Source organism: Mus pahari, chromosome 13 (assembly GCF_900095145.1).
Source record: "Mus pahari chromosome 13, PAHARI_EIJ_v1.1, whole genome shotgun sequence".
NCBI classification, from domain to species: Eukaryota; Metazoa; Chordata; class Mammalia; order Rodentia; family Muridae; genus Mus; species Mus pahari.
The window spans coordinates 92,080,638-92,107,401 of NC_034602.1; the positions used below are offsets into that span (position 1 = coordinate 92,080,638).

Genomic DNA, 26,764 nt, shown 5'->3' on the forward strand with positions numbered 1-26,764 from the left:
GAACTCACTTTGTAGACCAGGCTGGCCTCGAACTCAGAAATCCGCCTGCCTCTGCCTCCCGAGTGCTGGGATTAAAGGCGTGCGCCACCACGCCTGGCTCTTATTCAAACATTTTAACCCAAATAATTGCTAGCCTTAAGCTTCCATGTCATTTGGGCACAGAGGAAGAGCTGTGTCTCTGACTCGGGTTTGCCGTAAAAGTGGGCCGCAGGACTCCCTCCTGGACATTCAGGAGCACAGTGGAGGTAAACATGTGCTATTTCTGGAACCAGGACATCCCTTTAGGGACTCCACACTGAATGCTTCTCGGTGCTACTCTGTTTTAGGGATAGAATTACAGGAGTGCCTTTTCCTTTGGGTTCACACATTGAGCGTTCTAAGCAGCCTGCCAGTGATAGACTGGTGCTGTGACCACAGGTGTTGCCTATCCCAGCCTTTCCCACGGATGGTGGGAAGGGTTTGGTTCCACGGGTGCTTGCTCTACCTACAATTTTATCAGATCACTTAAGTACCAAAAATCATGTGGCAAGGAGGCACCATACTGCCCTATGAATTGCACACTCTAACAACTACCTTGCCGTCTTAGAACATCAGATGTGCGTGTGTATTTTCATGTGATAAAACGCTCTGCACATTAGAGTAGTTGTCCTCCCCCTGTCTTGCTGAAATTCAAACAGACACTGGGAGGAGTTGCTCTGTCTAGGAGACTGGAGAGCAGAGATGTCACCAGAGGAGGAAACCAGCCCTTCTCTGTCTCAAAGAACCTGTTGGCTTCTTCTCCCCATTTGGGGTGCTACTTTATTATGTCCGCAGGAAGTCTAGATTATTTCACTTCCTATCTATGCCTGTCCAAAGTGTACCCACACCGCATGCTTTATCAGGACTGCATATTTGGATTATTTGCTGTATTTTACTTTGGAAAATTGTCAGCTCTCTTCCCTTTGAAAACTCACATCCAGAGGCTGGGGATAAAGTTCAGTGATAGAGCGCTGGCCCACAAGGCACCAGGCTCTTAGTTTGTTCCCTAGCAAGTTAGAACACACTTAAGAAAATTCTGTTAGTTCCAACTTACTGGACCAGTCTTACCCATGATCTATCTAATCAATTTAAATCTCATGTCCACTATCTTTTGGTTAGCTCTCTGATGCTCTATGATTTAACTGTTCTCGCCTATGATAGGCTGTAGCTGTAACCACAGGTGTTGACCTAGCCCAGCCTTTTCCAAGGAACACTGGGAAGGGTGTGGATCTTGGGGAAACTGGGGGGAACAGCAAGTCTGTAGTGTATGGGATCTTCTAAGAAGTATAATCATCACTCACCCAGTCAACATTGGCCTCTTGCCATTGCCATTGATATATATTAAGGATATTTCGGTGTGTAGGAGCGCATTCTGCTCTTGCAGGAGGTCTGACTTGGGTTCTCAGCACCCACACCAGGCCGCTCACAAGTACCTGTAATGCCTGCTCTGGCCTCTCACTAGGTATCTGCACTCATATCCACCCCAATATAATAAATATACATTATATAAGTGTATAAAACCCAGAATATAAAAAACTAAAATGAGTAATACAATGTACAAAATAAAATATTTTAAAAAAAGCAAATAATGTCCAAATATCTCATGCCATGGCATACACCAACAGTTAGCAACAACAGTTGGAGTCACAGGGTGTTTTAGGAACATCAGTTGATCTTCCCTATCAGTTATCTGGATAATAATCAATGCTGTCTGCCTGCTGTGGGTCTTCTCTTTGTGCTTAGGGACAAGTGTAACCTCAGACCTAATTGCCTTTGGTAAAAGATGCTCTGTCTGTCTGAAGGAACTGTGGGACTACTCTCTGCTCATGTGATTTCACACTGTATTACTGTGTAGGGTTTGGAAGTCAGATCTGTTTGCATTATATTCATAATCCTGTCACATAAATTACTGTTTTTAAGTAAGTGAAGAGAAATCAAATGTTAGAAGCGGGGCCTTATCAGTTGAAGAAAGTATTATTTTTCTTCCTTGTTTACTTATTGTAAGACAGTGTGTTCATTCTGTCCCAATTGTACCATAATTAACCATTAGGGCAAAAGACAAGCCACAAAGGTCTCTCAGCAGTTGCCAATTACTTATTAGTTAATATCTATCAGGCAGAATTCTCGTTGCAAAGTTGTTCAAGCTCATTTGATGAAGCATTGCAGAATCTGATTTGTAGTTTGAAGGAGATGAGTGGAAGGTAAATTCTTAGGCTCAAAATGACCACTTGTCTTGGGGACAGTCCTGTGCAGACTGCTAACATGGCTGCTTGTCCTGGGAATGGTTCTGTATAGTTAGGCTGCTAACACAGTTCATCAACCCCGGTTGGGTAATACTTTTCTGTCTCTGCTTCTAGCCCGAGCCTCCGACAACAAACAAATGGCAGCTGGACAACTGGTTGACCAAAGTCAACCAACCCTCAGCGCCCCTGGAGGGCCGGGGGAGCAGAGAGTCTCCACAGTGGCGCCAGGAAAGTAAAGGTGTCCCTGAGGGCAGCAGTGACCAGCAGCATCCTGATTCCAAAGACCCTCCCCCAAAGAGCTCCGGCAAAACTCTCCGGGGCCCCTCTGAGGGGCCCCAGCCTGGGAAGAGGAGCTGTCAGAAATCCCCCGCTCAACAGGAACCCCCACCTCGGCAAACCGTGGGCAGCAAACAACCCAGAAAACCCACCAAGGGCTCTGGCCAGGCAGAGCCCCAAGCCAGCTCACAGGCGGAGAGTGAAGCGGGACCCCTTCCCTATGGCTCCAAGGAGCAGACTTCCAAAGACAGACCCAAGGTGAAGACGAAAGGCAGGCCACGTGCTGTGGGCAGTCGGGAGCCTAAGCCCGAGGTCCCTGTGCCTGTGCCTCAGGCAGCCGTGCCCAAGCCGAAGCCACCCGTGCCCACCCCCAGTGAGAAGAGGAGGCACAAGAGTTCCACAGCCCCCTCCAAGGTGCCCTCAGCCCCCCAGCCTGCAAAGGACAGTGCTGGGGACAGGAACCCAGAACACTCTGCTCTTTTTTCCTTGACTCAGAGCCAGGGTCCATCCCACAGCGGCAGGGGCAGCAGTGGTGGCAGGACTAGTGGCTGCCGACAGGCTGTGACTGCCCAGGAGGACGGCTGTAAAGACAAGCTCCTGTTGTCTTTGAGAGACACCAAATTGCTCTCGCCGCTCAGGGACTCCCCACCACCGACAAGCTTGGTGGTGAAGATAACCCTAGACCTTCTCACGAGGATCCCCCAGCCTCTGGGGAAGGGGAGCCGCCCTAGGAAAGCAGAGGACAAGCAGCTGTCAGCAGGGAAGAAGCAGGACTCGGAGACTAGGAGCTGTGACAGCTCCAGCAGAGTGACCAAGAAGAGAAAGGTGGGTGCAGAGACAGGTGGTGGCATGGTCTTTGAGTTGTGGAAGCAGCTGAAGCTTGCCCTGCTGAGCTGCCTCTCCAGGGATCCTCTTGGCCTGCCTCTGCTTCCTGTCCCACAGACTGTCGGCTTGCTCAGGGTGTCTTGAGTCAATGAAGGCACCCTATTTCTGCACACCCCACAGCATGGTGCATTTTTAAGTATGCAGATATCATGGTTTACTCCCTGGCGTGTTATATTTTACCCTGGAAGTTAAGGTCTTCCACAAAGTGGCATGATAGTATTCTGAGTCATCCGAAGAACCGTGCACTCATGACCGCGTGCTTTGTCCCTGCCTCTGGGGAGAGGTAGTGAGTGAAGTGAGCTGGTGGGGCAAATGCGGCGTGCTGAGTGGATGTCATGGTGTGTTTTCAAGGCAAAACTTCACGACTCGACTTTCTATTACGTAGGCATGCTGCCAGTTTGGACAGTATCTTCTTCCTTTATTCAAAGTTGTTGAGCTCTGGACCCGTGGATTTTTTTCTCCCCCTTTGTGATGAGGAAAGACTCCCGAGGGCACGCCTGCTGCCGGCCCAGATCCTGACACAGAACACAGGGCCAACTCTGATTTGCTGAGCAGGGATAGGACTTATCACTCTTGAGTATAAGAAAGATGTTACTCTGCCATGGATGTGAGTTGTGAATAATGGGGAAGATCATGGAGCTTGCTGTCATGTTGAAGCCCAGATAGTTTATCTGCCTGCTTAAAGATATAGCGTGGCTCTAGCAAACAGAAAAGGGCGATTTCCCCCAGAACCTGGTTGCTGGAGACTTGAATATCTGTGACCCTATCTACTGTGGGCAGGGTGCTTGGGATAGCCCAGGTGCTTCCTGAAGAAGGGGCTGTCTGAGCTGAGAGAGGACAGGTTTCCATGTCAGGAAGACTCTAGCTGGGGGGAGGGAGGGGCTAGGGGTGAGACAGTGTCTGTCTATGGAGCTCCATCTGTCCTGAATCATGCCACGTAGACCAGGCTGACCTCAAACTCACAGAGATCATCTGCCTCTCTCTGCCTCCTAGTTAAAGGCCTGCACCACCATGCTAGAGAGATTTTAAAGCTTTTAGAACGAGATGGAATTGTGCATGCGTGTGTGTGTGTGTGTGTGTGTGTGTGTGTGTCCCCGTCTGTCCGCCCGCCCATCTCTGTCCATCCGTCCATCTGTCTGCTTGTCTGTCTGAGACAAAGTTTATCAGAATTTGTGGTGGACATGTTAAGGCATGGCTCAAGGGAAGCATTCTGTTCAGAGCTTGGAGCAGTCATGATTTCCTCATCTCCACCGTGCACATGAGTTCTTCAGAGTGTCTGGTCCAGTTTCCTCAGAGAAACTGAGGACAAATGCCAACTGTGGTGCCTGTTAGCCAAGCAGACTGTGCCCTGGCCTCATGTGTCTCTGCACTGCAGCAGGTACCTGTCAGGGTCTACGCTGGTACCCAGCTCCTCTCAGCTCTGCTCACCCCACACAACCCTAATCTCTCCAGTTCATGGGCTTCCTGAACCCAGCTTCTGATTCCAATAGGACCTGGCATTTGGGCCACGTACTCCTGTGGATCTTGCCCCCATCTCCTCTTTTCTCTTCCCTTCCTCTCTGTCTCTTTCTCTCCAGCTCTCTCCATAGCCTATTCACTCTGCTGGCCCTGTTAAGTTCGCTACTTTCGCTCCCTACTCTGGACCCTTCCTGATGCTTCTGGCTGTCCTCTCCCTCATGCCTACAAGAAGCCTCCCCTCAACCGCACCTTGGAGTGGTCATGTCCTCCTTCTAGACACAAAGCTCTAGCAAACAAGCCGATAGTCTGCCTTTCTGGGTTCAGGATGGGACCTGTTGGTTTAAATCCTGGCTGTATTAAAGTCCTGGCAAGCCTGACCACTTTAAAGTCACCTAGGGACAACGGGAGGAGGACTCGGGCATTTTTGAAATTCCCAGGCAGTTCCAGTGCTCGTGGGGGCTGAAAGCAGTGAAGCGCAGCCTTCCCACGTCCCTGCTCAGGACGAGCTGGCGCATGAGTAGAGGAGCCGTCGAGGTGTGCTGTGAGTGTGGTTAGCATCGGTTAGGCATTCATTGCTTCAGGTGTGTCATTGGTTAGCTGCTTGACTGAGACGCTTCCAGAGAGCTATGGGTCCAAAGCTAGCTGTTGGGTATGTATTTACCCCTCAGCAGAGTCACATGTTCTCTGGTGTGTTAGGCATTGTGTATGTTATCCGTTCTGTGCGTCAGTGCCATGACGGCCATTCAGGCCACCCTGGCTCCTCCGGTGGGGTCACCTGGTTTGCAAATCTGAGATCCTGACTCTAGGGCAGAGGTTATACCGACTTGGTTTTATTTTTGTTTTTCAGATTTATTTTATTTATATGAGTACACTGTAGCTGTTTTCAGACACACCAGATCCCTTTACAGGCGGTTGTGAGCCACCACGTGGTTACTGGGAATTGAACTCAGGACCTTTGGAAGAGTAGTCAGTACTCTTAACCACTGAGCCATCTCTCCAGCCCCTGACTTAGTTTTTAACATGGGAATATTTCTCCCCAACGCCTTCATCTTCAGCATGAAAGCTAGAAAATGCCTTTTCAAGATGTATTCAGAGACATTTAAGAGTTTTCCGAAATGTTCATATGAGTGCAGTTTATTTAAAGCTCCCCCCCCCTTAAGCTTCTCACTGTCCTATGAAGTTTAGCAAAAGTTGTCAGAAGATTCAAGTCCTTGAAGGCATTTTAGCCTTAAATACTCATGAGAATATCAGAGAGATTACGCAGTAGGGTGGGGATGTAGCTCAGGGTTTGAGCACCTCTAGCATTATTAAGGCTCTGGATTCAATCCTCGGGCAAAACCAAAACCCAGCCGGCAAGAGAGAGTAGATGGCGGAGACAACTGTGACGAAGAGGGAACCGGGTTAGGAACAGGCGATGAGGTACAGTGGAGAAACTGAGGTAAATACACGAACTGAGAGTGCTCCTTTAAACTGCTGACTGTGTAAAAGTACCAGTGCCCACCCTCCTTTCTTAAGATTGTGACTCTCGCTGGGCAGTGGTGGTGCACGCCTATAATCCCAGCACTTGGGAGGCAGAGGCAGGCGGATTTCTAAGTTCGAGGCCAGCCTGGTCTACAGAGTGAGTTCCAGGACAGCCAGGCCTACACAGAGAAACCCTGTCTCGAAAAACAAAACAAAAGATTTTGATAGGAACACAGTTGGAGACTTCAGCTCTGTGTGTGCGAGCTTTTGTAAATGAGCTATTATTCCATCCATTTGACTGAAGATTGCCCCCTTCACATAAGTGGCTATCTTTTGATGCTGTTGTGTTGGTCTCACCAGTGTAGCCCAGGCTAGCCTGGGAGCCAAGATCCTTCTGTTTCAGCTTCCCAAGTGCTGGGATTATAGTCGTGTGCTCAGTTGAGTAGACAGTCTTCCTTATTTCAACAAATAATGGGATGAGCTCACTGAAGCTCACTCATGAAGTTCACTCTTTAACAAAATTGGTTTATTTATTTATTTATTTATTTATTTTTGGTTTTTTTGAGGCAGGGTTTCTCTGTATTGCCCTGGCTGTCCTAGAACTCACTTTGTAGACCAGGCTGGTCTCGAACTCCAGAAATCCACCTGCCTCTGCCTCCCAAGTTCCAGGATTAAAGGTGTGGGCCCACCACGCCCGGCTATGTCTGTTTTTCTTACTGAACCTCCTTCAGAGAGTTGTCCTGATCTTCCCATTCCCCCTGCTTCACACGCAGGCAAGCTCCATTGCTCCTGTGTGTGAGCAGAGCCGTAGCAGTTCCTCCAAGCCACCGCACCGCTGCTGAGATCCAGAAAGGCTCGGGAGTCTTATGAGTGTTCAGGAGTGTGTGTGTGTGTGTGTGTGTGTGTGTGTGTGTGTGTGTGTGTGTTCCTCCCAGTCTCGTGGTTTGTCCTGTCTCTCGTGTCTCTTGGGAAGACTCTTTGAGAGGCACAAAGGCAGAGCTCAAGATCAGTATACTGGCCCTGGCGATTATACTCACCAGGGCGGTTACAACACTCTTACTGGCTCCATGCCTCCATTGCCCAATGTGGCTACCCTGGTGCCCATGCACACCCGTTCTCCAGGATCTCAGGTTCCTCCTCACACCCTCTCGTCTCCACCACCGTAGCCAAGCTCCCAGTATCTTTCCACCAGTCAGAACCTGTGGGCCCTAAGCGAAACGCTACCTTCTGTTTTCCTTTGAACTACAGGCACCCTCATGATGAGCAAGGTAGGCACCAGGCCACCACCCACCCTCGTGGAAGGCCCTGCACCCGCATGGCCCCATCTCTTCCTTTTATGGCCTTGCCCTTTTGCTCCGTTCTTGTAGGTGGGGCAGCACTTGGCATGTCACCCAAAGGCTGCCTGACCCAACAGGCTGAGAAAAGCCAGCAGTTCACTGAGACGTGCTGGCAGCAGTTGCTCTTTCCTGGGTGGGTGGGTGGGTGGGTGGGTGGGGATGCCGGTACCACTGGAAACTTATCCTCCTAGAAAAAGAATCTCGGGATCCCGACCTTTTACCACATTCCTTAAAGTGGGGTGACTGGCAGAGAGATTTGCTTTCTCCCCCTCTTAAAGAATATTGCAGTCACCTAACTTTGTGTGGCTTCCTGACCTAGAAAAAGCTAAAGACCCTATGCCTCCTATAAATGTGTCAGGCCTTACTCATGGGGTTCAAGCTCAATTACTGACACGCACTGCTGTGTGCCCCCCACTTTGGCCCTCTCTTTAGTCTAGCCTCTCAGGGTTCCTGTGCAGCCCCACCCCAGGAGTGACTGCCACACCGCTTGGCTGCTATTCTTAGTTTCCATACCACTTGGAGATTCCACTGCTGCTCTGGGGAAGCCTGGGCCTTTCCACACAGGCAACATGTACCATGCTTCTGTGTTCTGAAATACCCATAGAAAGCTAATGACTGAGGCGAGAGGTAAATGTTAGCATTTCCAGATGCTGGCCTCGAAGCATGTTTCCTGTGTGCTGGCTTCCCTGTGCTTGTGATTGGCAGAGGCTCCAGCACCAGACAGAGGTGGATTCTTGTTTCCCCTCTGGACTTGGGTGTCTGCAGTTTGTCTTCGGCCTTCCCTGTTTTCTGTGACCTGCCTAGAAAATACCTTCCACTTAGATATATGCTTTATTGTTTCCTGTGTGCGTTAATCTCAGCGGCATACTCTATCAAATTCTTACTTTCTCCAGATGTGGACATCTCACTTGGATGAAATGCTTGTCGGGGCGTCTGTGTGGCCTTCAGTCTAAAGCTCTGGGCCCTCAGGCGGCAGGAGAAGGTGCTAAGCAGATGAGAGATTTGCTGTTCTGTGGCAGAAGTTCTGTTTTAGCCTCTCATTAAACAAGAGATGTGTGGGTGCCACCGTTGTTCTGAGCAGAGAGCCAGGCATGTCGTAATGACACCACAGCCCTGTGCTTACCAGTACCTCTCACATCCAGGTTTTCCTGTTAGGGACTGCTGCTGGCCCATGAACGCTGTATAATGGATTTTAGTTGTGGCTTTAGGCCTTTCTTACCTCACACACTAGATTTTGCTATTAGATTTATCACTGTACATTTTCCCGTCTTCCATAACAATGGTTACAGTTCCATCTAATTAATCTGTATGTATCTGTAGCCAGACTTAGACAAACCTCACATATTTCTTCTTATTAAAAAAAAACAAAACAAAACAATTTAAAATGCAAGACATGCTGGGTGTGGTGGCGCACACCTTTAATCTCAGCAATTGGGAGGCAGAGGCAGGTGGATTTCTGTGAGTTTGAGACTAGCTTGGTCTACACAGCAAGTTCCAGGACAGCTGGAACTATTATAGACAGACCGTGTGTGTGTGTCTATATCTATACATATATGAATGACATAGGACTGTGTACATATACATGTAGCAGTGACATAAAGTAGGAGAGGGATACAATGGAAGAAGAGGAGGAGCCAGCAAGCATCAAGGGTGGCCAAGAGAAGGTCATGACCAAAGTCCATTATGTGCAAGCCGACAGTGCCATTAGAAGCCCATAACTGTGTAAGATTGCTCTCTCCACCCGTTTCACACGAAGTCCATACGCCTGAGGGCGCACCCACCCGCATGGATGCCTCCAGTGGTCTGTTAGGTCCCATTGCTGTATCTGAACTTCCCCCTCCCTTTGTGTGATGATTCTAACATATCTGTGTCTATCGCCTGCAATAACAGGGTGACCCAGATAAAGATCACAGTAACAAGAGACAAAAACTGGATAAGTCGCAGACTGCATCATCTTCATCTTCCCACACAGAATCTTCCAAAACAAAGTGAGTATCCAGGCGGGAACAGCCTGCGACAGTAGCAGGCTCCTTTTGAAGCTCTACTAGAAACAGTGTGGTACTTATTCTTGGCCATGGGTGTGCTCATTTCTTTGGTGGCAAATTGAGATTTGTCAAAAACATTTTCACTGAGCATTTCCTAAACATCTAGAATTACGGTTTATGTACATAAAATCTGTGTTGGGGATAACTCGGGGCCTTGCACATGCTAAGCAAGGTACCCTGCATCCAGCTGCCTCTTACCTGGAATTCTTTTTTCCTTTTTCTTTTTTTATTTTTTTTATAGAAGAAAATAAGAACCAATTGTACAGGTTAGTGTTGGAGCACTTTAGCATGTAGAGGTCCTAGCTTTAATCCCTAGTTATTTAGACAGACAGACATACAGACATAGAAGAAAAGCACTATCAGCCATTTTCTTCATCTCCTGCCCTCCCTCTGCCTCTCCTCCTCCTCCTCTGCCTCTTCTTCCTCCTCCTTCTTCATTTTATTTTTAGAAGGATAGGAAAGAGGGGCAAAATTGACTCAAAGCCCTGGGGTTACTTCTGGGTTTTGGTTGGGCTCAGGATAGCTCAGGTTCGGTGCTCTGTCTTAGAGTCAAGTAAGAACGCTTCGGCTGGTGTGTCTGGGAGGGACAGAGGCGTGCCCAGTGAGATCAGTAGTGTCAGATGGCATGGCTATAAAGAATCCTGTCATTCGTGCTCTCTGGCTTATTCACAAGCGCATCCCAAGTGCTTTTTTTGTGGCTGGAGACAGGTGGGGGAGCCTGCTGTCAGTTATGTCACTCTGTCACATGGGGGTGACAGTTGAGCTTGCCTGTTTGTCGGGGTAAGGTACGGATAGATAGAAATGGTTAAAGTCTTCCAGGTTGGTGCAGAATCTACAGTTTGGTACTAATCAACAGCTAGATTTAATAAAGCTCGAGAAAGTCCCTAAACCCATAATTACATGCTTCGTGGCACTGCAGTCTTTTGTGCCGGTGACCACCTTGTCCATTATAAACAAACTCAGACGTGAAGTGTCTTCTGCTTCCATTGTTGTTTCACTCCAGGGTGCCCAGGTCTTCCTCAGAGAACTCAAGAAAGGAAACGGTGCCTTCGGCGTCCTCGGTCTCATCTTCCTCGTCCTCCCAGAAGCCAAGCAAACCTGCACAGAAGAGGCCAAGGCCAGATGAGGACACTTGTAGCCAGGAACCCCCCAGAAGTTCCAGCGGCACAAAGAACAGCTCTACAGACCCTCCCGCTCCCAAGCACAGAAAAGTACAGGCCAGGGGCTCTGAACACAAGGTAAGCAAAGCCGCTAGTGGGTCTCTCACACACGCTGGCAACCTTGAGTTGTTTTTAAAGAGCAATGATGTGATAGTGATTAGAGATGGAAAACTCACAGTAGCTTTCATAGTGAGTTTCTGTCAGACGTTTAGATGTTGGCTTATGAGATGCTGGCTGGCTGGCCGGGCAGTGGTGGCACACGCCTTTAATCCTAGCACTTGGGAGGCAGAGACAGGCGGATTTCTGAGTTCCAGGACAGCCAGGACTATATACAGAGAAACCCTGTCTCAAAACAAAACAAACAAACAAACAAACAAAAAAACAAACAAAAAACAAAACAAAACAAAAAAAACCAAAAACAAGCAAACAAAAAAAGAGATGTTGGCTGAGTTCAGTTCTTTGGCTCTTTAATCTCAAATACTTCAATTATCCATCTTAACGGGACAGAAATCAGCCACCCTGGCTTCCAGTTAAACTGGTGGGTGCCGGGGCAGAGAGACTACTTGGCTTGTGTGTGATCTGTTCTCCCTGGCCGCAGAGCCAGTTACAGCTGTCGATAGGGAGGTGGTGGCCAAGCTAGCCTGTGGCTTTGCTGTTAGCCGCCATGTGCTCTCCTGGCTTTGGGAGGCTGGTGCTGCTAGGTCCGTGGCCTCTTGGGCTGACAGCATAACGTGTGGCTGTGTTTTCAAGGGATCTTCTGGGGATGCTGCGAATGCTGCGAATCCATTTCCAGTGCCTTCTTTGCCAAATGGTAACGCTAAGCCAGGAAAGCCACCGGCGAAGTCTGACAGGTGAGCCCAGCGCCCAGCGCCCAGCCCCTCCTTCTCACCCTCTTCTCCTACCCCAGGCAGTCATTTTTGTTTGTATGAACCACACCTGCCTTTTCTTCTTTTTTGCAGACAGCAAGCTGACTTTCACATGAAGGAGGCTAAAAAGCTGAAATGCAAAGCAGAGACGATGGTCAGTCTTCATTCCCACGCCCTTGGTTAAACAGTGTAGGGACAAAACAGTGGTTTCCATTCTGCACTCACCATACGTGGTGGACGGGGCAGGGGGTGGGGTAATGTCTGGGTGCTCTGGGATTCGGCAGCAGGGAGGAAAACTGTATACTAGGGGACCTGGGGTGGGGGTGACAGGAAGAGGGTGCCTGCTGTTAGCCACTCGTAAGCAGGATAATCAGGGTCTTATGGCTGAGGTCTGAGGCACTCTGCATTCTTTGGCTCCATTAGTTCAGTCTGATTGTGTACAGGTTTACAGACTGTATCTGAGTGGAACTTCATCTATGGGGATGTCGGTTTAATGTATGAGTGCCTTTCTCAACCCACTGAATCAGTTCTTGAGATGTACAAAATGAATCATGGTTGAATATGTCCGTGTCCACCCTGAAGGCTGTACAAGGCAAGTGAGGAAGCCTATTTGCATCCCAGGGTGATCTTATGCAGAGATGTGAGGGGATAGCTGGCCTCAGGAAGAAAGTGTAAGGTGCGGGCACTATAAACATGTCTGAAGACAGTGGCTGTCTTCATCTGCTAGCCTCTGAGCTGCTTCTGCAAGGGCATGTTTTGCTGTTAAGTGTGGGCATTGTAGGATCACATTTTCCTTAGCCCTATCTATTTATTTATTTGTATTTAGTTTTTATTTTATTTGGAATTGAGTGTTGTGCCATACTCAGAAGATGACCCTCAGGACTCAGGTCTCTCCTTCCTTCCACCATGTGGCTCCCAAGGGTCAGACCATGTCATCAGACTCAGTAGAAGTACATTTACCTGCTGGGCCATCTCAGTCACCTTCTTCATCATATTTAAAGACCCTGGAGGTTCACTGGACAGATTATTCCTGGAGACCCACAAAGACCTGCTGGTTCTTTGTGACAAGCTGCCCCCTTGTGGCCATGAGAACTTTGGCCCATGCCTTTCTATCTCAGGTTGCAGGCCCCCTTGTTTGTCAGATAAAATGGTCCCTGGTCACCTCCCTTGCCTGGTGTTCTGTGAGGGGTCGAGGCACTGAACCTGCTCTATGCCTGGGCTGTGTGTGCTCAGTCTGCGCCAAGCAGAGTTGTGTGCTCATCTGCCTCTTTCACACTTCCCAAGATGCTGTGGGCTCAGTGTTTCAGGTTGAATGGGGGGGGGGGTGCTATTCTGCACTGTAGGTAGAGAGCAAAATCTTACCTCACTTAGACACTGTTAGCATTTGTAGTTAATACTCCAGAGAGCTTCAGGTTGCATCTCCTTCCCCTCTGGTGAGCCAGGGCTCTTGAGGAGGTGGGGCGTGGACTAAGTTTGTATGATGACCCTCCATTTCTGTACTAAGGGCAATATTCATTTTGGAAGTTCCCTGAGAGAAATGGTTTTAAGTAAGTTTGAGAATCAGAGCCTTGGGTTTCGTTACAGGAGTTAAGAGCACTTGGTGCTCCTGCAGAGAACCGGGCTCAGCTCCCCAACACTGCATGGCGGCTCACTTTGCCTGCAGCTCCTGGTCTAGAGGATCCGATGCCCTCGTTTGGCCTCTGTGGGCCCAGCACATGTGTGGTGCAGATACACATGCAGGCAGAACACCACACACGTGAAAATAAAATAAAATTAAAATAAAAAGAGGATTGGTGCTTCACCAACAAAGCAAGCTATTCATCACCCACACAGCTGACCGAGGCATGCAGATTTGACTCCTACTCTGCTGCAGGTTTTCTGAGCTTTACACTTGCTAGGGAAAACCACTAAGTTTCTTCTGAAAACTGAAAAGCTTTGGGGCCTCTGAAATGCAGGTGTGCATGCTTGTGTAAGTGCACAGATGTGCACGGAACACCCCACTTTGCCCCTCTACTGGGAAGAGGCACCAAAAGTAGCAGAAAGGGGGGGGGGACTGCTTCCCTGCCACGGAGCAGCAGCAGATGGATCGCTGCCTTCCTGGTTTCCATGTGCATCCATGCTGCTTACATCCCTGTTGAACACAGAGAAATGAAGCATTAGCAAAACCTACAAGCCGGCCCCAGTTAGCCAGCTGCTCCCAGTGTGTGGTGCCTAAGCCACGTGCAGAGAAGCGGGCTGTGGGCCACATTTCCGCTTAGTTGAATTGACTATATGCCACGCAGCCAGAAGATCAAGTGACCAAATATGTGCTCATGGTTAGGCAGACCACCGGTGTCCGATTTCCACATTTCCTTGAAGGGGTTTTGAGAGTCTGTCCCTGTTGGCCAGGGCATGATTTTGTATAAGGTGCCACAAGAGATTAATAGTCTGTTGAGCTTCAAATCATTAAGTGACCAGTTACATATTTTATATAATAACCTCAACCTCCACAAAGATGCTCGTGCCTGTCCCGTTAATGTGCTGGCTCGTCGGCTGCAAGGGCGATTGGGCTGTAGCTGGTAACAGTGCTGTACCCTGCTCATTCTTGGCGGAGTTCTCAGCGTTGTAGGTCAGCGCTGACTGCCATGGCTGGTCATCTCGTTCTGTTCTTCCTCACCTGTCTCTCTAATCAGGAGTAGATGAAGACGGTGGAGAAGTTACAGCGACGAATGGGGGTAAGGGACCAATGGCTGCCCGCAGCCTCATGAGGCCTGTGTTCTCTCCCACAGGTGGACAAGGCTGGAAAAGCCTTCAAGTATCTGGAAGCCGTCCTGTCTTTTATCGAGTGTGGAACGGCCACGGAGTCAGAAAGCTCAGCCAAGTCAGCATACGCTGTGTACTCAGAAACCGTAGACCTCATTAGGTAAGTGCCGGCCGGGTGTTCTGCCACCAGGCCAAACCTGTCAGTCTCTCCACCTGCGGCTAAAGAGGGAGCCCTTTCCCTCTCACACCTGAGGAGGCCCTGGGTGGTTGGTCCACAGGTTTTTCACAGGTCCTGAGTTAAAGTGTGTTGTGTATGAGGGAGCACAGGATAACTGCAGGCAACTGTGTAGTCTTGCTTGCCAAGTGTCCTGAAGAGAACGCTGAGCCTCTCAGGGAGGGTGCTTTTCCCAGCTTAGGTTTCCTAACGGGTGTCTTCTTTCTCCACTGTGTGGCCTGAGGCCTTTCATTAGGGGCTTATGAGGACACAGCCAAGCTTGAGAGAGCAGGCCTCAGGGCCAGGTCTTCTGAGCGGCTTGAGGTTGCTCTTAACCCTTTCCCTGCTGGGTTACACACCACTTCATGCCCTCCAGAAGACAGCAGCAGCAGCACCTAGCACAGCCAGCATTACGTGCGCCAACCCCCCCCCCCCAACCCTCCGAGTTTAATGTTATGCACTGATTTATCTCCCCGCAGGTATGTGATGTCACTAAAATCCTTCTCAGATAACACGATGCCAGCGCAAGAGAAGATATTTGCTGTTTTATGGTATGGACCTTTCTATTTGTTGTATAAATAATACTAAAGCTTGTTTAGTGCTTTTTTGTTTGTTTTGTGTTTTGTTTTGGTTTTTTTGAGACAGGGTTTCTCTGTGTGGTCCTGGCTGTCCTGGAACTCACTCTGTAGACCAGGCTGGCCTTGAACTCAGAAATCCGCCTGCCTCTGCCTCCCAAGTGCTAGGATTAAAGGCCTGTACCAAAGCACTAAAGTTTTGTTTCCTTTTTAAAAAAAAATATTTTTAAACTATCTTCCTTTTTTTCCCTCCTACTTTGAGCCAAGTTCTCTCTACATAGCTCTGGCTGTCCTGGAACTCATTATGTAGACCAGGCTGGCCTTGTAGAGGAACATAGAGACCCTCCTGCTTCTGCCTCTCAAGCATTCATTGCTGTTATTAAAGGCATGTGCCAGCACTCCTGGCTCTAAATTAATGTCCTTAAAGTTAAAATTATGGCGGGAGGGAACTTAGTCCGACCCATGGTCACTAGGAACCGGTACCTCCTGTCTTCTGACGGCCTGGGAATATCACTTAGGGCTTAAGTGATATTCTTGCATTTGTTTTTCTGCCAACATTTCCTTTGGGTGGCGGTGTACCTGCAGCATAGTGAGATGCTTGAGGGGACTTGCGCAGCCCGAGAGGAGAACCCAGTGTGCTCACAGGGGAGGACTGGCAGAGTGTATCTGTCTGTTCATGAGGAGCTCTGTCTGTGAGGCCATCCACAATTCACGAGAGCCTCTGGTTTTATTCACAGCTTGCGTTGCCAGTCCCTTTTGAACATGGCGATGTTTCGATGTAAGAAAGACATGGTGATGAAGTATTCTCGTACTCTCAGCGAACACTTCAAGAGTACTTCCAAAGTGGCCCAGGCACCTTCTCCATGCACAGCAAGGCAAGTGTTAAGTCTGGTTAAATGATTCACAGTCAAGTGTCGCTCGTGTCTGGCTTCTGTGGCGGTTTATGTGTGACTGTGGGTTTCCCAAGATCCGTGCCGTTCACCTTTTATGTGCGTTAGCCCCTTAAACTTTAAACCGTTAGCTATACTGTCCCTCTGGAAAACAGATAAACTAAATTTATAGGTTGATGAGGGTAACACGAGGTACCACGATCCCCTCTGATCTGCCAGTGAGTGCTTCCCAGGGTTCCCAGTGGGCTGCATAAAATTAAGCATAAAACTAGAGCTCTAAGCCCTCCCTAAACTGAGAAGGCGGGAACAGTAAGAGATTTCCAACAGTGGCAGAGGAGGGGCTCTGGAGCGAGTGTTTGCTGAGGCCCATGTGGGTCTCTTAACATCATGAGCAACAGGATCCTTAGGCTGCTTTGAGATGAAAGTGAATGCTACAGTGTATTTCTTCGCAACCCTACCCAAGTGCTGTTTGTTTTGTCTGAGACAGAACCTCACTCTTGCCCAGGCTGGCCTTGAACTTGTGCTTGTCTTAGCTGCCCTCCCCCCAAAGCGCTGCACCTCAGGAAGTCCCATTTCTTCTGAGCTAGCCATACTTTTAGAGAGCATTACATATAATACAGACCCGTTTCTAGCAATCAAAAAGGAGAGACTCCCTGTGGCTTCTTAGGAAATAACTTCCTGATGAAGGACATCTAGTCCAGGTGACTATGTCATCGGTCCTCTGACCAACCCTCACAGCTGCCAGGATGCAGCGGGAACGGCCACCCTGGGCAGCTCCCTCTCTAGCCTTTGATTGTGAGGCAGTGCATAACCTGTCTTTCCATCTTCTGTCACGCGTATATGACTGAACTTCTTTTTCTCCTTGGACCCAAATGAAACACGTGAGCGTGCAGGGCCGTAGCAGAGTGAGAGGCCTCCGGCTCCTGGTCCACAGACTGCCCAGTCGGCTGCCTGCCTGTCCAGTCTTTGTTTACTGATCCTGTAGGAGTTTTTAGGAGCCAGGCTCTCTACCTTTGTGATGTGGTGACCCGGGGAAAGAAGGATGAATTGGTAGAAAGTGAGGTTTGAGAGGTGGCTCTGTGGTATATCCACAGGTCTGAGAGTCAGGTCTGAGCAGTTCACTGCTGACCAAGTGGAGGAAAGTGTAAACCACAAGTGGATACAGCCCAGTGACCCTGCCGACCATGTGTGAGGCCTCTCTCTGCAGAGCTGTTGCTGCTGCCTTGATAGGAATTGGGGAGGGAGGGTGGTGGATCCAGAAGAGGGAAACGTAGCAAAGCCTCACAACCTGCCAGGGACACAGATCAGTCGGTCTTCTGGCTGTGGCTTTGATCTTGCACAAGCGACTTAGCAGCGATTATTGTTTTGGGAAGCACACCCTGAACTTTAGACTGCAGTTCTAGAGACTGTAGTCTGTGAGCTGCTCGTTTATGTAATTAACCAAGTCTCTTTCCATCCTTGCAGAAGCACAGGCGTTCCGTCCCCCCTCTCCCCAATGCCTTCTCCTGCCAGCTCCGTAGGGTCCCAGTCAAGTGCTGGCAGCAGTATGGGGAGCATTGGGGTGACGGCCACCGTCAGTACCCCGGTCTCCATCCAGAACATGACCTCCTCCTACGTCACCATCACATCCCATGTCCTTACGGCCTTTAGCCTTTGGGAACAGGCCGAGGCCCTCACAAGGAAGAACAAAGGTAAGTGAGGGGCTCTGAGGGAGCGCTCAGGGTTGTGTGTGGGGGATACACTCTGTCCCATGAAGCAGGAGCCACGGAGAGCTGTTCTTACTCTCTCCACTTCCGCTTCATAACCTGGTTGCAGGTCTTCCTGGGTATGATACAGCTAGAGGACAAAATCTGAAGCCGAGGTGTGCTCTGTCCCTTGCCTCAGCACACTGGGGATGAAGCAGCTCCTAGCAGAGGCACACAGCATAGCAAATGTTACCAAGACACATTAGGAGGAGAAGTGGGGACTCCCAAGATTTGAATCAGGGGTAGTGACTGCCTGGTGTTTTGACCAGTGCCCACTAAGTAAAGTGTACACACACCAGGTGACTGGTGAGCACCATTAAGTTTTCTTTCTGGTTGGAAGGAGGCAACCTGCTGGTTGGAGCTCTAAATTCCCCCACAGCCTCTCTGCCTACTTGGAGAACTAATTACGTCTTCCCCTCTGCTCTCATGGTGCACAGTGCATCAATTGGAAACTTAAAACATACCAGCCACTGTACTAGTCCTGAGTTATGGATTTAACTAGGAAGGTTCCTGATGTTTTATTATTATTATTATTGGATATTTTATTTACATTTCAAATGTTACCCCCTTTCCAGGTTTCCCCCCCTCCTGGAAACCCCCTATTCCATCCCCCCTCCACCTGCCTCCATGGGGGTGTTTCTCCACCCACCTACCCATTCCTGCCTTCCCGCCCTCGATTCCCCTACACTGAGGCCTCTATCAAATCTTCACAGGACCAAGGGCCTCTCCTCCCATTGATGCCTGACAAGGCCATCCTCTGCGACATATGCAGCTGGAGCCATGTGTACTCCTTGGTTGATGGCTTAGTCCCTGGGAGCTCTAGGGGTCTGGTTGGTTGATATTGTTGTTCTTCCTTTGGGGTTGCAAACCCCTTTAGCTCAGAAGGTTCCTGACTTCTAGTCTAGTGGGGGACTGTGAATAATTAAGCAGAGCTCACAGAAGAGTGTGTTGGATGAGGCAGAGTGTGGGGGGATCTTTTCCCTGGACTATCTGTGTTATCGTTTTAATTTGATCCCTTACACATACTTAAGTTTGACTTGGATTCTGTTGCAGAATTCTTCGCTCAGCTCAGCACAAAAGTGCGTGTGTTGGCCCTCAACAGCAGCCTGGTGGACCTGGTGCACTACACAAGACAGGGCCTGCAGCGGCTAAAACAATCACACAAAGCCCCCTAACGTAGGCTGGGTCTACTCCTTTCTCGGAGTGTCTCTGCACCGCTGGAAGCTGTGATCCAGTGCAGACGACAACTGTCAGATCGGGATGTCAGTACTCAACAAGAGAAGCACCAGGGAGATGGTCAGGATGCTTGTCCACTTAAACTCACAACAGCTGTGTGGTCATCGGTCAGCACCGGCCAGCTGAGTGGATGCTGGAAGATGAACTGACCTTGCCTTTGCCAACCGGAGGACAAGTACATGGAGCCCCACTGGCGGATGAATGGTCTAGAAACATTTCTGTTTTTTTTTTTTTTTTTTCAGTTTATTTGGATGATAGGATAAAGACTGCGAATGAGAAGAAGATAAGCAGTTTCAAGTCCGATAGCAAACTCTTGTCATCTCAGAAGCCATCCTAGTTCATATCCAGAAGGAATTTTTTTTTTAATAATAATAATAATTTCTGGTGAAGGGCTTTAAGATTTTGTTCTCTTTTCAAGTTTTAAAGAAAATGTTGTTTGATACATTCTTATGGCCATCTGTGGAACACACCTTGTGAAGGACTCCACTGCACCCCCCCCTTCCTGCAGGGAAGGGGCTCTGATGACAGAGTACTGTCATTTACACAATTGAAGGTGACACCCCGACTCCCCAGTGCCTAGAGTGCTGCACACTGTCTAGCTCTGGTCTCTCTGGCTGTCCTGAGAAGCATCCCTGGTCAGTCCTATAGGGGAGTGGCAGGGGAGTGGATCCATCCGGGTTCTATCTCACAGTCTTCCCCGAATCCTCAGAGGCCTAACCCTTCCTCCTGACACACTCCACCAAAGGGACTGGCTAAGCAGCATTGACCTTGGGCGAACACAGGAGCCTCATGTTGACTTTGGGCTGTAGGCAGATGCACTTCGTCATCTGTCTGCTGGAGCTGGAGCCCTGGGTACCGACAGTGCTGTGGCTACCCTGTGTGTCAGTGAGTGAAAGTGAAGTCTTCCTAGAGAGGTTGTATTTTTCTGCTACAAGTATTTTATATTTACAGCAAAGCTCAGCTTTCCAAAGCCTTTGGCTATCCAGGGGACATTAGCTCCTGGAGAGGATGTGGAGCTTGGGGGTGGTGTGGGAGGCAGGATTAACTTCAACTTTAAAAAACACCCCACTATTATACACCTTCAGTCCAGACCATCTTCTCAGGTATCGTGACTTGATGAGGTTGAAGACCTGTGACCTTCCCAGGCTACTCCCCACCTATATTAGACCAGGTTCACTTAGATGGGAAGTGAAGAATGCACCACACCTGCCCATAAACACAGGCCTTTCCTTGAGACTTCAAGGTTACTACTGGAATGCTCTCAAGTGTTTTTAAAAAGCCAATTCTTTTTTATCCCTTCTAGAAAGTAGAATTTGCACGTGTTCACAATGGAGGTGTGTTACGACTCACCCTGCCTCTGCTTCCTGCCAGCCATGCTTGTATGTGTGCATTTGGAGATTAGTGGAGACGGGAGACCCATCTTTCCTTAGTGATGATGTCTGTGGTCACTATGGTAACATTAGGACTTTCTTGGTACCTTGGTACATCAGCACAGGGTCTCTAGGTGAGTGTGATGCCTGGTGTTTCATGGCAAACTGTCTGTGGTACTCCTTGGTCTTCTCAGCCTTCTCTCCTGGTTTGAATGAAACCAGAAAAATGGCTACCTTGTACATGTCTGAGTATAGACCAAGATGGCCATCCAACTAAGCCATTTTCTTTACTGATGTTCTAAAGCCAAGCCATATCTGTTGGCTGAGTCGAAGTGTATGGTAGGTGGTCCCCAGCAGAGTGGGGCTTATGGGCTCATCTGGATCTTTTCTCCCACGGCCGTGCATCCCTTGCAGCCTGTCGGTTGTAAAATGGCAGTGCTCCTTGTGAGAGGTTCTGGTCTACCGACGTTTTGCCAGAGCATGTATACATCCTGCCGGCAGGTCACTGTGCCCCTTGCCTGGACAGAGTCAGCCAGTGTAGGAAGAACAGACTGCCTCGCTCTTGAATGGGTGTGTTTTCTCCTCAGCTCTAGCTACTACAGTTCCATTTGTACCTTGCAAACCAATGCAGTTGGACAGGATCCATTTGTGCCAGTTTGGTCTGTAGCTATTGCACTGCTGGTTTTCCCACAGTATTGTACCTGCTGCTTCAGAGGAAAACCCCGGGGCTGCTCAGCAGTTAACTGCTTATTGAAGAATCCCGAAGACTCGAATTTTACACCATCTGCACAGTTCACTGTGTGCTTACAGTTCCCAGAGGCAAATTTTCCCCTGAGGTGATTATTTTGGGAGACTATAAAATTAGCCCTTTGAATATATGATGCTCTTATAACCATGGAAGAGCACCCGCCTTATGGGAGGGCAGCATTTAATGAATGTCTTGCCTTTGCCACTAGAAGGGTGTGTGGCCCATCTGTCTTTGATACAAAGTAGAGGAAATAATTAAGATTGGATACACGTAAAAAGCCCTGTTAGCATGTCACTAAAACAGGTTGCCAAGAGGGCAGACCACATGGCAGTAGGGAGAACAGGAGGGCCCAGGAAGTGCTTGTCAGTAGTCCCTCACAAAGTGACATTTAGTTTGTAGAGGTTCTGACAAATGTCTATCCATTCCCTGGACAACCTGGACCACCACCACCCAGCCCCATCTGTAGGCAGTTTCGAACAGGCTCTTCCCCATCTTGATTGAAAATGTGCCTTTACTGTGTTGATGTCAGGGACAGGACCTTAGTCCTATGATTCCTGTCTGGTAACTTATAAGAGGGCGTGTGCTCTTGAGCTGTGGTCTCTGATGCAGAGGAGAAGAGATTCAGCTAGATGTATTTGTGCCTTTGCTGACCAAACATAAAATTCTGAAGTTATGCTGTTTGTTTTGCCGTGGCTTTGAGTGGTTTCACGGGTTTATATGTTTACTTTCCTGCTTTGTGAAGTTTGAGGTGAGTTGGGCTTGAAAAAAATTATATATATCTAAGATCTTTCCATGCCTCCTACAGATTTTCTTCTTGACTTATTTCCCCCAACACTACAAAATGTCTTTGCAAATTTACCACTTCATCTGTTACCCTCTCCACCACTGGTTAGTATTTAAATCGCCTCAGAATATTTTGGGGGCTCCTTCCTGAAAGTCCTGAGGACTTTTCCTGTGGAAGGGAAGTGTAAGGACAGATGGGCATGTGTTGGGATTTTGGTTGGTATTTCTGCCAGGCAATCCTCCATATGCAGTCCAGTTTCCCACTGACTGAGAGCAGATGTCTGGTAGCCGTGTTCTTACTGATGCATTGACAACACCGCTTTATCACATTTGAGCGACTGTAAAATTTCTTGGTTCCTTGGGGGCGAATCACACTCTATTCTGTTCTGCTGTGCGTCAGACATCAGCAGTTACTGTGATGGGCAGAGAAGTGCCTCTTTCCCTACCTAAGAGGGAGCCAGAGGACAGGAAGGGAGCCTAGAGCTCTCTGCAAGCTTGTATATTGCTACATCTGTCCCCATAGGACAGCGGATTGAGGCTGGGGGCAGGCAAGCGGGGCTGCACTGTTGGGCTGGGCAGTGGCTGACCTAAGGAAGATGAACTCACTTTGCCTAGGTGTTTTAGCAATGCTCAGTACAGGCAGTATTACGTTTGCCTTTCGTTCAGACCATGACATGTATTGCTAAGAACACTGCACATCTCATGATATCACGGGTACACTGTTCGTGGTGGGGTGTGTCCACATGTGTCCTGAATTTTAATTTTTTCTGAATGTGATCTTGTTTTGGATGATACCTGAGCAGAGCTGCCTTTTTTATTTATTACCATTATATATTATATTATATATTATATATTTTCTTTCTTAAAATGTTAGAAGAAAGTCAAATCTTGGTATTAAGATTGCTTTAAAAAGGAATATGTTGTCAAGGTGATAATGAGAATCACTGGTCTACCTTTAATGAGTTTTTCTTTGATTACTATGGAATAGTGTGCCAGCTCTGATCAGCACAGTGGGTGTGTGTGCAGGCTGGGGAAGCAGCCAGGCTCCCAGGGAAGATTCACAGTACAAATATGGGGAACACCAGAGATTTAAAAATGAGTGTCAGCAATGGGACCGCAAACCTGGGGGGCTTCTGTGAATAGGATTATCTGCCTCGTGCAATACTCTGAAAGGGGGCAGACATGATCTGTGAGTTTTTAAAGAAAACCTGCAAAAGATCTTTCCAAAGATGATGTGCCACAGATCTTTTGCTTTTCTCTGTAACGAGGACTAAGTGCTGTCTTAGAAAATGTAATTGACTTGTTCATCTTCACAATCTTTCCTTTCCACAAGATTAAACTGTAGGGAAAAAAAGATATTTAATAAAAATTTAGAGAAATCATTGGATTGAGCCTGTGGCTTTTATTTTGTTCAAATAAGATGGTTCTTGTTTATTGAGCCAGGGTCTGTCTGGAGCTAAAGAGTGAAATGTGAACTGCCCTTCACTTTCCTTGGGACTTTCTATGAAACTCAGAGTTAAAACAATTCTTTAGGATTGACTTCAGAACTGATGGGTGGACAGACCACCCATACTCTATGGGAAGAGTTGATGTCTTGCTTTATAAATACCTTGCAGGCACTGGGTAAGTGGCATCTGAGGAGTCCAGGAGCTCTGGGCTGTCCAGGGCGATGCTAGGGCCCCAGGGTCCTTATCAGTATTTACGCCTGTATCTGAAGGCACGCAGTCTACATACATGTGCACTGATCAGTGATGCGAGCACTTGGGGTGCTTCCGAGTTCATGTGCTTTGCCATGGCGTGTGACACCCTTCAAAGGACAAGGTAGGGTCTTACTTCAAACTGTTTATTTCCTTCTCCTTTCCTGAGGCCACCCACTCACCTGCAGATGTCCTTCCCCCACTGGGTCTCCCCATTTACACTGTCTAGGTTTCACCTGAAGAGACCCTGGTGCTCCCTGTATGGCTGCAATTCAGGACACTGGTGCAGATGTCTCTTTTGAAAGGGTGTGACGGGTCTGAGGCCCCAGGGCAGTCTCCGCCCTTCCCTCTCCACAGGCTTCAGCCACACCCCCGGTGTAAACCCTTACACCACTAAGGCCTTGGGGCAGAAGGTGGATGAAATAGGGAGCAGCCTTTAGTGTTGACTTTAATGAACCTCCGAGGTAAGAGAGGAGTCAGGGCCACTAGGCCTGAGTTCAAATCTCTGGGTTTCACATGGTGGAAGGAGAAAACATGTAGGTGGTCTCGTGCCCCACCCCCATCCCCACCCAAAAAAACCAACAACCTATTTTCTGAGGTAGTAATGTCGTAAAGAGAAAGACAGAAAGACACGGAATTAATATAAATTTTAACCAGCCGGTTTTGAAGACAGGCTTCTCCTAGGGCTATGTTTCCCAGATGTAATGTGTACAACTGGCCACTAGACGGCAACCGTTTCCTTTGGTGTTAAGCACAGCGACCCTTCGCACCATGTAGAAAGAACTTAATCAAAGGTGATACCAGAGGTTGGAAGGAATTTGCAGAACTAGAAAAGTTTGTGTTTCTGTGAGACTACAATGATGCAACCTCTTTGCACAACAGTGTATTAGTGTCTTAAAAAGTTAAAATCCAGTTAAACCCCAGAAATTCTTTAGAAGCACAGGCAAAAAAAAAAAAAAAAAAAAAAAATCACAGAAAAGCTGGGCCGCTTCCTGGGTCAATGGGAGTGGCCAGGAGCCAGGGAGGGCTCCTGTCTGTCACCTTGAGGACAGAGGCCAGCATCTCACAAGGACTGTGAGAGTAAACTCTACCACCATGACAAGGAGACACAACAACTCTATGTCCCATCCCCATGCCTGTTTTGCTCTCTGACCTAGAGCTTGTGCTCATGCTAACAAAATAAAAACCAGCAGGCAGAAAGCAGGAATGGCACTGTGAAGAAAATTGAGCCACTGGATACTTGGATTATCAGCTACTGAAAGGGTGCGATTGTGTGTATGTGTGTGTGTGTGTGTGAGATGCCCCCAAGCTTTAAAGAAGACAGAATCAAGGTATTCAGCAAAACAGCCAAGAGCAGCTCAGTAGGTGAAGACCCCTCCTGCCAAGCCTGTGCCCAGATGGCAGAGAAAGAACTGGTGCCTGCAAGCTGTCTTCTCCACACTCCTGCTATATGCACGTGCATGCACACACGCACACATACACACACACATGGAAGAGCAGTACGAACAGCCAAAGAAAAGATCTTGCTAGTTTGCTATGATAAACTGTTACACTAAACATTAGCCTGTCCATGAATTCTCATTTCTTCTCCCTTTCCCTCCCTCCCTCCCCTCCCTCCCTCTCCCCCTCCCTCTGACTAAGGAAACCCTGGCATGTAATTAATATTTCAGATATGTCAAAGTGAAAGTTAACAAAAGCATTCCATGCAAAGCTTGTGAGTGTCAGCAAATGACAGTGTCTTTCTCCTGTTACTATGAAGAAATACCTTGACAAGCACCATGCACACACATACACACACATGAATAAAGGAAACAGCATGTAGTGGGTAAGCAAAGGCGATGGCAACCTGTGCTGTTGGGGAGCCTCTCACTCCTCCCTGGCCAGGACCTCTGAGGGAGGCTCCTGTGCCGTGCATGGTGATTTTCATTTAGGAGCACAATTGTCCATCCATGCAGGTAATTTTAAAGTTAGCTGAGAAATGGGTCTGCACAAGGGTTTTTTCTTTCATCCTTGATTTTAGTTAACGCATCCACTCCTCCTCTGTCCCATCTCCCATCCAATCCCTCTTTAATCTATTGACCTCCAGTAACCCTCCTCTTCCTCTCCCAATTAGTGTGTACAGATTCCTACTGCCGCCACTGGGTTAGTTTTCCCCTCACATCAGGTTCTTCCACATCTGTGTGCCCCTCCCTGCTTAGGGACGGAAGGTGGGGACAAGTGCTTCCTTCACTTGAGCCCATTTTCAAGACCAGCCTGGCAAGCCAGAGTGAGACCTCACTTACGTTGTTCACTTATAACCTCACCATTTGAGCTATCTCACACCGTAAGTGCTGCTAGCGCCTGAGGCCAGAGAGATGAGGCTCCCATACAGTGTTCATCTCGTTCTCCTGTTCCATGTTCTCCTTTCTATACATGCACAGCCAGTCAAGGTCCTTACCCCTCTATCTGCACTCATCCCGCAAAGCGGCTTTCCTAGCCTCTAAGAGGCTGCCTACTCACCCCATGCACTTCCTTTGGCTGCTGGCAGGCCCGTCAGGTGATGCTCTGGCCGTCACCGTTCCTTTCACTTCATATTCTTTTATGAGTACCTCATATTTCACAGGTACAAGGGTATAGACTTGTCAGGTGACCGCTGTCTAGTAAAGATTAGAGCAGAGTACACCACATGAGATATCAAGATCCTCAGCCAGTGACCACAGATGTCCAGCCATCCAGTAGACGAGAAGCTGACAGCAGCCACGCTTCAAGACGTTTTCCACGTTTGGCTAGATGGAGCAAGTGAGCCAAGTGTTATGGTCACATGCTTTGAGGGTTGGCCAAGATACAGCCAGCTAGACTAGAGAGCACTGGTCTGGCTAAACCTGCTCACAGGCTTGCACGGAACACATTACACTAGCAAGCCTGTGTGTGTTAACATCCCTAGGGAGCTGGCTCTGGAGGTGCCTTAGTCAGGGTTTCTATTCCTGCACAACATCATGACCAAGAAGCAAGTTGGGAGGAAAGGGTTTATTCAGC

General features: G+C 48.5%; 1 protein-coding gene across 7 annotated transcripts in view; it reads left to right on the forward strand.

The window, feature by feature from the left end:
- Positions 1 to 23,434, forward strand: part of Aff1 (AF4/FMR2 family member 1) — a 161,771-nt gene extending 138,337 nt beyond the window's left edge. For all 7 annotated transcript variants that reach the window (XM_029544935.1, XM_029544938.1, XM_029544937.1 and 4 more), the window contains 10 exons: positions 2,376 to 3,362; positions 9,569 to 9,666; positions 10,727 to 10,961; positions 11,634 to 11,734; positions 11,843 to 11,903; positions 14,518 to 14,651; positions 15,185 to 15,256; positions 16,018 to 16,155; positions 17,635 to 17,861; positions 18,969 to 23,434. In XM_029544935.1, the coding sequence (XP_029400795.1) occupies positions 2,376 to 3,362; positions 9,569 to 9,666; positions 10,727 to 10,961; positions 11,634 to 11,734; positions 11,843 to 11,903; positions 14,518 to 14,651; positions 15,185 to 15,256; positions 16,018 to 16,155; positions 17,635 to 17,861; positions 18,969 to 19,090 (2,175 nt within the window). In that variant the 3' untranslated portion in view covers positions 19,091 to 23,434. The remainder of the gene's footprint in view (positions 1 to 2,375; positions 3,363 to 9,568; positions 9,667 to 10,726; positions 10,962 to 11,633; positions 11,735 to 11,842; positions 11,904 to 14,517; positions 14,652 to 15,184; positions 15,257 to 16,017; positions 16,156 to 17,634; positions 17,862 to 18,968) is intronic.
- The last annotated feature ends 3,330 nt before the right edge of the window (positions 23,435 to 26,764 follow it).